At 38.6% G+C, this 12,617-nt stretch overlaps 1 protein-coding gene across 2 annotated transcripts in view; it reads right to left on the bottom strand.

Moving 5' to 3' along the window:
• LOC137237886 (tubulin beta-4B chain-like) overlaps positions 1–12,617 on the bottom strand; it is a 383,187-nt gene that overhangs the window by 25,452 nt on the left and 345,118 nt on the right. Inside the window, exon 4 of one of the 2 annotated variants that reach the window (XM_067762231.1) lies at positions 3,092–3,259. The exons of the other annotated variant lie outside the window; for it this stretch is intronic. Within the exon in view, the coding sequence (XP_067618332.1) occupies positions 3,092–3,259 (168 nt within the window). The remainder of the gene's footprint in view (positions 1–3,091; positions 3,260–12,617) is intronic. 2 annotated transcript variants of the gene reach the window in all.

Raw genomic sequence — 12,617 nt, 5'->3', positions numbered from 1 at the left:
CACCTATAGAACTATGGCCCACTCCCTCATAAAATACTCTTTAATGCCTTTCATTTGATACGCATGTCATACAAACACATTCCAGGGTTTCCCTCGATTCATTTTCCTACATGGTTATTTTCCCTTATGTTATCACCATAGCTCTCAACTGACTATGTAATGTTCGGTTACACTCGAACTTAACCTTCCTTACTTGTTTTTTTTTATTCTTGTCCATTCCTTATTCTATTTATTAGTCCCAAACCCATTCCTACAAAAAAAAAGTGTTAATATCTTCTTGCTTCTCCCTCGTCACCTTCATTTTTAAAACCTGCCTTTGCCTGAATGCTCCACCTTACATTTTATAAATTTTTCTCTCCTCTACTCTTCATCTCCCTCAATCTCTTTCTACTTTTTTTATCTCCTTCCTTCTCCTGCTTCCTCTCATTTTTATCTTCCAATCGCCTCTTCTCCACTTGTGTCTCCATTTCCAAATATAACTACCTTTCCTCATCCGCCCTCTCCATTTTTCTGCCTCTTCCCCTTCTCTTTCTTTTCCACGCCAATTCCCGCTGCTAATTCTTACTTGCACTTTCGTCTTCTTCTGCATGTGGCTTTCCGTATAAATTTTCCATTACTTATCGCCCTTCCTCATATCAACCGCCCCTTGTATAAATCCCCACTGACACATCCTGTTTGGTACTCATATTATGAAAATACAATCGGCGAGCACCCTGGTCAACATTTTGATCTATATCTCAGAAATGGCTTCAACTAAACTTCACTTAAAAACAGCTACGAAACTATTGAAACAAACTATAAGAAACCAACGCAGTCATAATTTTTAAAATTGGTTCATCCAACCTGGAGTTATAAATCAAAAGCATCCTCAAATCCCCTTAAACACGCACACACAAAAATTTCATCAACATCGGTCGTAAAGACATAAAAGGTAACGAAAAGGCCGATTATGTCCCAGCGGGTTAGGGGGTCAGAATATACTCGCGGTAGGTATGCCTGTCGTAAGAGCCGACTAAAATACCAGATTCAAGGGGCTATGTAGCGCAACCCTTTCAGGTTGCCAGGGCAATATATATAGCTTCTCCAAACCCAATTGTCAACCTCACCTATCCGGGGTGAATCCTGTTGCACTAGCAGACGAGGCTCTGGCGACCCAAAGCTCCTCATGAACTTGGGGTTGTGGATGGAGGGATGGCCTGAATGTTTAATGTGGCCATATAAATCGTTCCCGAGATGGTCGGGCTAGCATCTTAATGATGCTGTGTTGCCGGAGCGTATCGGATCTGTATCCGGCAAAGGACCATTACATCGATAACACCCCCCAAAGCATTCGGGGAGAAACCTTATCGCTACAACAACAACAACAAAATGCCGATGAGTTGGCAAAAAAGGGCGTGTTGCACCGCTGCAATGACAATATACGTCCCAATCCGTTTGGGAAAAATAGAAAGGAGAAAGGAGTTGCATATGATCCAACAAGTAGAAAAGGCGTGGACAAAAGCGAGGCACTTCAAAATTTCTATGATCAAGTGCAAAGCCTACGGCATAAGACTCACAAAGTGGCTCATGTCTCTGAAGAGAGAACAATTAAGGCTCACGATGGGAATACTAACTTGACACTGCCTTCTGGCGTCACATGCTTATAACTTAGGACTCGCCAGTAACTGTACTAACATACTAACTGTACACTGCCTTCTGGCGTCATATAAGTTAGGCCTCTTCAGCAACAGCAGACGTAAGAAGTTCGTGCTGAAGGAAGAAACGGTCGAGCACGTTCTGTGTTAATGTCCGGCGCTCGCTAGGTCAATACTCCAGCTATTAGGGGTGGCAGAGTTGCCAGATTTTCTAGAAAACTTTTAGTATTTTATATTCTATAACATAAGTCCTGGAACATAATTGGGGTTCTGTCGTCAAACAAATTCTGGTAACAGAATGTACACATCCCGTCTGTGTGAGGTCTTTATTGACCGACCAGTTTAACCCAACCTAAACTTGTACACAAACCGACGGCGTGGGTCATGTCCAGGAAAAATTCAAAAGTAGCCCGACGCACATTGGCAGAGACGCTCGGCCTAAATCTGTTCAGAGGAACATTGCGCCAATTATATATTTATTCTGAAAAATAACATGGCCGCTATTTAACAAAAGAAGATCTAGTTTGTAATGTGGTGTATTGTTCTTGCAATTTAACGAAATCATTTTTTTCTTTAAAAAAATTTCAAATAATTTCAAATAATTTAAAGGAATTGAAGAAGAATGCCAAGTACCAATAAAATGTACGTAATCTGGGTAAACGGTATTTTCAATTACTGAGTGTTTGCAATGGTAATTTACTTGATTCTATTATCTGTGCTCTCTACAATCTTTTCAAATTTAGCTGAAATGGACTGAATAACTTAAGATATGTGGAACGGAAATTAGAGGCCACAGCTTTGTTATAATTATTTATATAGCAACTGGTGCTTTACTGTCTGTAAGGGTAAATAACAGATGATCTCTTAAAAAATTGTATAAAACCTCTAAAGTGGCCTAGGAGAAAATGTCCACAATAATAAATTAAACTCAACAAAACAACAGCAGCAACAATGCACTATGCAAATGTTTCCAAGCGTTTTCTTTTCTGTCAAGTACACAACACAACAACTAATGCTACTTACGGACACCAAATGATTTAAATTTTCATAGGTGGGACATAGTAAGCGTAGTTTGTGATAACAAATGTCATACAATGCCTCATTATCAATGCAAAATGTTTCATCGGTATTCTCGCACAATTGATGTAACGACAGTGTGGCATTGTAGGGCTCAACAATTACCTCCGATACCTTTATAACAGTACACGTGTGCGTGTGTATGAGGCCACAAGCAAACACATGCGTACAAATACAAATAAAAGCGTTTGTATAAGTGCAGTCGTATTGTGGTAAATGCCATGCAATCGAAATTGTTGTTCACTCATACAACATTGGACCATCAATTGTTGCCATTCATATGCAGTTTAGATGTACAAGGGAGCGGGATTGCGGAAAAGAGAATGTAAAGGAAACAAGAGAAAATCCATTAGTATTGCTTGGTATATTGGTCAACTTACGGATACAAGATGATTCAAATCGCCATAGGTGGGCGATGTCAGCTTCAGTGTGCGGAAGCAGATGTCGTATAAAGCTTCGTTGTCAATGCAGAATGTCTCATCGGTATTCTCGACAAGTTGATGTATGGACAATGTGGCATTGTATGGTTCCACGACGGTATCGGAAACCTATAAAGTACCAAATGAATAAGCGTTATGTGGTAAAAGCGAGCCAGCAAAGAAGCAGCACAACGATTAGTTTAGTAGGTAGGCAGACAATCAAGCAGGCAAATAGCCCAACATTCGTACGTTGGCAATCCATGCGGACCGGGCAAAATAGTAATCCGATTCATTTGATGTACCACAGATGTTGAGATAATAAGTTGCAGCACAGCATATTGTTGGTTGGTTTGATGATTTGTCGTTATTTGTGAGTGTTGCGTTTTATTTTTGTTGTTGTGGTTAGTGGTATTTTAGCAACAGTAATCCCAGCACAGCAGCAGTAGCAGCATTATCGTAGTAATAGTTGACCACCATTTGTTTGGCATTGTTGTTGTTGCATATTGTGGTACAACAGGCCGCAAGCGTAAATGAGCAGGTAAATAATGCGAGTATTAGAAAGCGTGTTTTCACAATAACAATTACGGCATGTTGCAGATTGTAGATTGTTAGCAGCAAATTATTGTGTGAGGCAAGTTGATATAAAAGAAAGAGAAAATAAATACTATATAGTTTAATTAGACAAAGATTATACTTAATCAAATTATTTACTAGTTTATTAAATACATTAATGCATAACTATTAAACTGCAACCAATTCCACGCAAACATATACGTAGCAACTGGAAATACGGGTACCTGTGCGTATACGTAACATTTTTCTTATTTGGTATGAAGAGTTAAATATATACCAGTGAGCTGCAATTACTCATCTTTTAAGGTTATTAGTGGACTAACAAAAAAATGAGTATTAGTGCGTATGCAAACAAAGAATATCAAGCACTTATATCCAGTAACACACATTTCCATAGTCATGTGTCGTAAAATGAATAATCACTCATAAGCCACGAAGCAGTTCAGTACTCAATTGACTTATTGAGCAAGAAAGTCAACTGTGTTATACGAAAACACTAATTGGAATAAGCTAGACTAATAGTGCAATAAAATGAATAAAGTCATGTCAGTCTTCTGGCGCTAGCAACACAACGATGTACACGAAACTAAATTGAATACAGCGCCAAAGTAAAACCTATGATAAACGAAGTATACAGTGTATCACACACGAAATCAAAGTGCTACTGAGTTAAAGCGACCATACATCAGTTTATACTCAACAATGTCATATATGTATGTAACATATGTGTTACGGGGCACTCGTATGTATTTTCTATTTTATGTGCTAATAACTAATAGTATTTGTCTGTACTTGACTAAGTACACATTTAGACACAATTTTTTGGCTCATGACTAAGTGCACTAATTTTATTAGTACTGAAAGCAGATCTCTGATACATACAAACATACCGATAAAAGCTGTTAAAAAGGTACCCCATTACTTTTAGTTTTGCTTTTCCGGAATTGTCGCAAAGTAGTCCCATAGACTAGGGGTTAATGACAGAATTAATCCCGAAGTTACGGGATTCCAAGATCAGGTTTCGTAAAGTAAACATAACTTTATATTGAAATAAAAGCCAAGATTGCTTGCACTTCGATCCTTGTATACAAAGCCTTGCCTCGACTTATGTAACACCCCTGCCGCGACTCGCATTAGTTCCGAGACGGTACTATTTTTAAAATTTTAAGTGCTTTTAGCTGACACTTCAAATATTGTGATGTTCTATGAAATGGCAATTGCCCCCCTTAAGAGACCTTCTGAGCGCGTTATAAACTGGTTCAGTTATAGGTGCATCTGAAATATACGATAACTTTGAGTAATGAATCGAAATACATTAAGCTCAGTCTAAAGCTCTGACCAGTTTCTTGGGATTTTCACCCACTCGAGCGACAGTTTCTCGTATTAATGGTGAATATTTACCTTAAGTGATGAAGTCTGAAGTTTGTTGACGTAAAACCATCGCTTCTAAAAACCCCAAAAAAAAAGAAGTCTGGAATAGTTCAATCGAGTAATTTGGCCAGCCAGTGGCGATCACCATAACGATATAAAGGATATGAAAATGCTTTCTTCAGAATTACTCCACATTTTTGAGAAGGAAATCACTTCAAGGTTTGCTCATTTGTGTCCTGTGTTGCCTTGCTTCACAAATAAGAAAACCGCATCGTAATAAGGCGCGATTTGAAAAAGCGATAGCAATTTCCAATAAAGTTATTTTTTGGACCGCCCTGTATAATTGGGCTAGATCGAAAAGATTTCAAGCTTAACGATTTGAAAAAACTTTATTGCCAGTGACAAATAACAATGAAGGTATAATACTAATACGGTCCTAATATAATCCTATAACCATGCCCAAATTGTGCCGAACCCGATTTTGGCAGACACGTTAGATAAGGTTGAGTTGGCTGGTCCATGCCGACCTCACATTACCAGAAGGTTGTTTAACGACCAAACTGAAAACCCTACCAATAATCAGGACCACGGCCGGCGTGGTGTGATGGTAGCATGCTCCGCCCCTGGCAAAAGCAAAGTCAAAATTTTAGAAACATGTTTTTTCAATTAGGAGAACATTTTTCTAATCGGGGTCGCCCATCGGCAGTGTTTGGCAAGCACGCCGAGCCTATTTCTGCCATTAAAAGCTTCTAAGTGAAAACTCGTCGGACTTATAGATGCCGTTCAGAGTAGGCATTAAACAAAGAGGTCCTGTCCCGCCAATTTGTTGTTCGGAGGTTATTGCGCATTACCTTTATATACATATTATAAAAAAACTAAATATATACTATAAAACAACTCTGTACTCTTGGCAAACACTAGAAGCTTCCTCGGACCTATGTCACTTGCTGTTCCTAGATCCGACAGCCGTGGACTCTTTGCGTTGCAAGCGAAGAGCACGTGCACAAAACGCGCTCTATCGTTTCCTCCTCCATACCGTACTGCCTAAATCTGCTATCACTGACAAAGCCTAATTTAAAGGCATGTGACGCCAGAAGGCAGTGTCTAATCAAAATAATTGTAATGAGTATGCACTCCTCTCTTTTAAATGATAGGAGCATTTTTAAAAATCTGAGGTTGTAAGACCTACACATGATCATCGGCACTTTGCAACACCACGCTTGGGTCCACATCTTTCCCGTTTGGTAGATCATGTGCACCTCCCACCTTCCCTCAATCTTGCCCAATCTATTTTGGACGTCTACGGAGCAAGTTTTAAGGGATGCGCCCTTCTTAGTTAGATCATCCACTTTTTCATTCCCATATGTCCTGGGACTCAATATAGATGTATGCTCCTCCTTGTCCCGATTCTTACCAAGGATTGTTTATACTCTAACACATTTCTAGATCCTGTGCTAACAAACAGAAATGTTGTGTTGTGGATCATTTCGAGATTATTGCGAAATTATTCGGATATGATTCTGGGGATTACCATTTCCAGACCACTACGGTACTATTTGACGATTGTCCTCGTTTTAGTTTAAGAACCTTTCGACACTTTTCGCAAAAGGCTCGAAATCGTTTTCGGGTTCATTACCTGACTATTTATGTATTATGTCATGATTTTGGACCATTTTGAGATTGTGCTTGGTATCAATTCTGGACAATTCCTTTATAGCTTAAAATGTTATTTTCTTTATTGAAAAATTATTTTTGGGAATATTTCAGGATAATTCGGAAACTCGAAATAATTCCCTCATTACGTATTTGCGCTTCGAAGTAGCTCTTAGAACAGCATATGACCGAACAAGTAGGAAAAGCGTAAGGCCCTGCCAGTGATAACAGATGTAAGAAGTGCGGGTTGGGGAAGGAAACGATCAAGCGCCTTTCGTGCTCGTGCCCTGCACTCACTAGGCTTAGTTTCCAGCTATTAGGAGTGGCACATCTTAAAGCAACAAGTATAATAGGTTTGGAGTTATTTTATAAAATAGGTCATGATTTCACTATGAACTCATTTAATATATGTGAGGACTAGTCAGCTCAACCTAACCTAACTTCATTTAACATTTCCAACTCCTCTCCTATTCACATCCTCACCTAGTCTATTAATCTATCTTCTATATCTATGTGTATATTCTATCTTCTTCTTCTATCTACTATATATTTGTGAAAGTATGTCTGTATGTATGTTTGAACTTGCAGCCTAAACCGCAGAATGGAATCGAGGAAAATTTTGCCATGACATATCCTGAGTGCGTCAATCTATGGTAGGCTATATAAAAAAACTTTTCGACAAGGGGCGTGGCACCTCCCATACAACTGGAACTTTTCGTAGTCAATATATCTGAAAGTATTAAAGCTAGACGACTGAAATTAGGTCAGGAGGTATATAAGACTAATCCCTACCCCCTCGGGAAAAATTGGGGATAGCGAAAAGGGGCGTGGCATCTCCCATAGAAATGGGGGTTGGGATTAGTCTAATAATATAGTCTATATAGTACTGCTTTTATTTATACCCGAACGACGTCGGGTACTCTGCTAGTCTATCTATAAATCTTATAAAATGAAGTCGCCAAATGCCATGTACGCACATAACTTCACACAGAATGCTCCGATTTTAAACGGTTTTCTGCATTTGAAAGCTTAGCTACGTGAGATGGTACAGTTAATATAATATGAAGGTATATATTATAGGGGCGTGGAAAATTGCCAAAATGTAGTAAAAAATCATCAATTTTTGTTTACACAGCTATAACTAATAAACGGATGGATGGATTTAAAAAATTCTACTTTTCAGTAAAACTTTGAAATATTTACCTTCGTTCTGCATTAAACAAAAAAAAGAAAAAAAACACTTGATTCCTTTCTTATATCCAAATTGTTTAAACAAAAGTGGCATTTTTACCAAAAAATGCGTGTGTGTGGTTGTTCGTTGTCAACTGTGCGTGCAAATTGCTTTTAACTGAGGCAGGCGACACATATGTATGTAGCATTCGCTGAGTTATTTAACTTCGGGAGTACACTTAGATGTATGGATATATGTATGTATTTTCATATTAGCTTGACACATGTATGTACATACATATTTATGCGTTGTTGCCAAGTTAATGCAACATAAATGGTTAAGAAAACAAACATCTCTTGAAAAATACTCTTTCGTTAAAAATATTGAATATTTCCTTAAAATTCTTAAACAAAAGTTATATTTTTTGGTATTTTTGCATGTATATGCTAATATTTGTGCACTAAGGAAATTTTATTATTCAATATATTTGTTATGCCAAGGTAATTCTGGGATGTGTTTGTACAGTATGACAATCAAATGGAAACTGCTTATGCGTACTTTGATACGGAGAATTTTTCGTACACCTAGGTGACTATGGTTTCGAGATATAGGCCAAAACGTGGATCCGGATACCCCTAGAATGTGTGTGTAATATGGATATCAAATGAAAGCTGTTGCTGAGAACTTTAAAGTAATTTTCATTGTGATATTCGATTTAGTCGCATCAACCTGGCAGTACTAATAAATATGCATGCGAAGCCGAAATAAAGACATGACTTAATGATACCCACATACCTACTTACATACGTACTATTCAATTTGCCTGAAATTTGGTATATAAATTTGCCGATATTAGTATTTACGATCCTTTTTTCCGGGAAGTAGACCAGAGACGGACTGGGACTGGGATTAAGACAAGGGCTGGGACTGAGACGCGGAGTGGGACTGGGACTCGGAATGGGACTGGAAGAACATAAATACCACCCTCTGGGACTGGCAATAAGGGATGGAGAAGAATGAGAACAACTTGAGAGAAGAGAAAAGAGGGAAAGAGACTGAGAAAGAGATAGGGTGAGACGAAGATAGAGATAGATGAAGAGAAAAGGGCGGAGGGAGGAGTGAATAAAAGAATTAAGAAAAAGTGAAGAGGGGGGAGGGCAGAGTTAGACGGAAAAAGCTTACTAAAATGTACGGAGGTAGACCAAAGTTAGGGCAGAACAATGTCTGCCGGGTCTGCTAGTAAGATATAAAAATGCGTAAAACCTAACGCATAATATGTATTTGCGGAGATATAATAACATATTCCCTTTGATTGTGATATGCTCCGTTACGAAGCAACAACATACATACATATATGTATGTGTCCTTATAAATTTCTTTGCAATGCAGCAAATATCCTTGTATATTTTTTTGTTGCTAATGAAAATAATTGTGTATGTATGTGTGCAGCTTGCAATATCAACCAGGTAATTTATGCGTAACGCAACATAAATAAACAAATACGAAGGTAAAAGAGCATGACAAAGGTAAAACAAAATTGAAATGTGCATTAGTGCCTCTGCGCGCTTGGGGTATTAACTACTTAAGACAGTTTTCATTAGTTCAGGTGATGCTGCTAAAGCAAATATTTTATTAAAAATAATAAACAGGTATGTATATGAATACGTTTGCAGTTTGGGAATATTTATTTAGAAGTAAAGGCATTATAAATTAACAAAGAAAACATTTAGATAAATAATTTCTTTGATGTTTAATGTAATGCACAAAGCTCACACCGAGCTGAATAAGCTCCAAGCAAAGATACCCTGCAGTCAAAAGCCAAAGTTGTCAGCAAAAATTCAAAATGAAATGACAAAGGCTTAAATGACAAGTAAAAAACATGCGTTAGGTAGCTGATGCCCTTTTGCCCAATGTATTTTAGCATCGGCATAGCTATTCCGTTTGGGCCAATCGATTTAAAAGGCTTGGCCCTTTAATGGCATCTCTAATCTGCAGAAGTAATGGTGAGGTCGTATGTGCGCGTGTTTGTGTTTATGTGCCCCGTTGATTTGTACGAAATATAGCCTTGTTTACTGAAGTATGTACTGCAAATTACCGGCAGAACACATTATCGCATTTAATCGAGTTTGACAGATAAAATCCAAATCCAAATATTTATCCAAATACATGCTAGTATGAATAATGCCACAAAATTCTAGTCAATAAACTATACATAACTATATATATATTAACTTATAAACTATATAAACTAACTACTTTTGATCATATGTATTTAATTAGCGAGCTTTGCTCATATTGCTTTATACAATGGTTTTTGTAATTGATATTAGAGAAAAATTGTAAGTTTACAAGCGGCGATGGTTACTAGGACATGTTTCTGAATTTCACTTCCTCATCAGCTAGCTTTTCGGGAGCTGAGCGTTGAACTCGAAACTTACAATTTTTCTCTAATATCAATTACTAACTACTTTTGTTTTTGACGGCAGAGTAAATGAGAAAACATTGGGTGAGTTAATTAGAAAGGCCTGAAAAATTTGCACCGCTAGAATTTTAAAACATTCAGTTGACGACAACAACACACGTATAAAAAGCATATCCCCTCTTCTGTTTAACTTCTACCTATCAAAGCTACCTTCACCACCAGGAGGAGTCAATATCGTTTCCTACGCCGATGACTGCACAATAATGACCTTAGGCCCAGGCCCACAGATCGATGAGCTCTGCAACAAAATAAACAGCTATCTGCCTGATCTCTCTAGTTTCTTCGCCATGTGAAACCTGACATTATTACCGACCAAATCATAGCCGACCTTATTTACAACATGAACGCTCCAAATATCGACCATATTAAACATCCACGTCGATGGCATCACGCTTTCGACTGTCTTACAACATAAAATTGTACCGAAACTCCAAAGCCGCAATAAAACTAACACTTGTGATAAATACAAAGAAACGCTTATTAGTACTTATAAAGCAATTGTCCGGCCGAATACATGCTACGCGTCCCCGATATGGTCGCCAAGCCTAAAGGTTACTCATTGGAAGAAAATACAAGCCTGCCAAAATACTGTCCTCAGAATCGCTACGGAGTGTCTTCTTATGTCCCCAGAACACCACCTACACAATAAGGCGAGATTATTCCCCTTTAGGGAGAGAAATTAAATACTGCACAAATAGTTCCTGTTGAATACCCAGAAACCTGGGCGTCCCAACGGACACTTGATTGGAGAGGTTACGCCCCCAGGGGCTTAAGGGTTCATCTACGTAAGCATTATGAGGAAATACGGCACCTGAGAACACAGCCGTATGAAGCAAAAAAGCACAAGCAGGTCTTCAGTGATATCCACAGGCAGGCGTCGGGCTCCTATGCCAGGAATTTCCCAGCGAGACCAGTATTTAAAGAAAAATATTTAGAACTAGCAGACGAGGAACGCACTCTCCCTAGAGAAACGCGCTCAACTTCGATCTGGGTACTGTAACAAGTTAAACATTTACCTGTCCAGAATCAACCTCAACAAAATGAATTTCCCGCTTGCAATGTGTCTCCACATTACTCCAACCATCTCTTCAATTGTACTGTGGAACCAACGCCCCTAACACTCCTCTCCTTATGGTCCGCACCTGTTGAAACAGCAGGTTTCCTGCGACTCCCGTTAGAGGACATGGATGACAATTTGTGATTGGTCGCACGTATTGGATGGGACAAAGCACTGCTACAACAACAACAACATGAATGCCAATGAATCCATATAAATAGATAAAAATAAAGAAATGTAAGGCGCGATAACCTCGGAAGAGATCTAAGGCCGAGCTTCTCTTCCAATTTGCGTCGTCCTCCTCGTGATTTTCCATACAAATTGGCCGGACGGGACCTACATGTTTTATTCCGATTTCGAACGGCATCTGCAAAGCAGATGAGTTTTCAATGAGAGCTTTTCATGGCAGAAATACACCCGGAGCGCTTGCCAAACACTGCCGAGGGAGCGACCCCGCTTAGAAAAATTTTCTTCTAATTGAAAAACCTTATTTCTAAAATTTTGATGTTGCTTTGCCCGTGGTGTGAACCCAGGGCATACGGTGTGGTAGGCGGAGCATGCTACCATCACACCACGGTGGCCGCCGTATACCATACACCATATTTCAATAAGATATAACAACATTTACTCATATTATCGTGAGCACAACCAGACGGACGGACGCACATGGCAAAATCAATTCCTTTTTTCATTCAGAGAAAACAGTTGTAGATATGAAATGTTTATGCCAAATTTCGGTCGAATTGGGAGATTTTTGTTCGACATATGCCATTAAAAGTGTTTTGGAAATAGAAACAAAAAAGGGGCGGGTCACGCCAATTTTCGAAATTTGTTAAGTTTTGCTCTTAGCTCAACCGTACCACTACCGAAGTAGAATATCAGACAAATGTAGGTGAATACCATTGAATTACTGCACACTTTGTTAAGGTTAGACCTTTAGGAAAATTGGGCGTGGTCTTTAACCGATTTTGATTATCTTCACTCAGTCTATATTATTTGGCAGGGATATTGTCTCTGACAAATTTCAATATAATATCTTTAACGACTTTTGATTTACGGCTTGTAAAACTTCCAAATTTTATTCTTATAAATGTGGGCGGTGCTACCCCCGTATTACAAAATTTTCTAGAATTTATGTTTTGCGTCATAAAACGAATCCAACTACCATAGTTTGTTAGCT

Source organism: Eurosta solidaginis, chromosome 1 (genome assembly GCF_040869045.1).
Source record: "Eurosta solidaginis isolate ZX-2024a chromosome 1, ASM4086904v1, whole genome shotgun sequence".
Taxonomy (NCBI): domain Eukaryota; kingdom Metazoa; phylum Arthropoda; class Insecta; order Diptera; family Tephritidae; genus Eurosta; species Eurosta solidaginis.
This window is presented reverse-complemented; position numbering and strand designations above follow the sequence as displayed.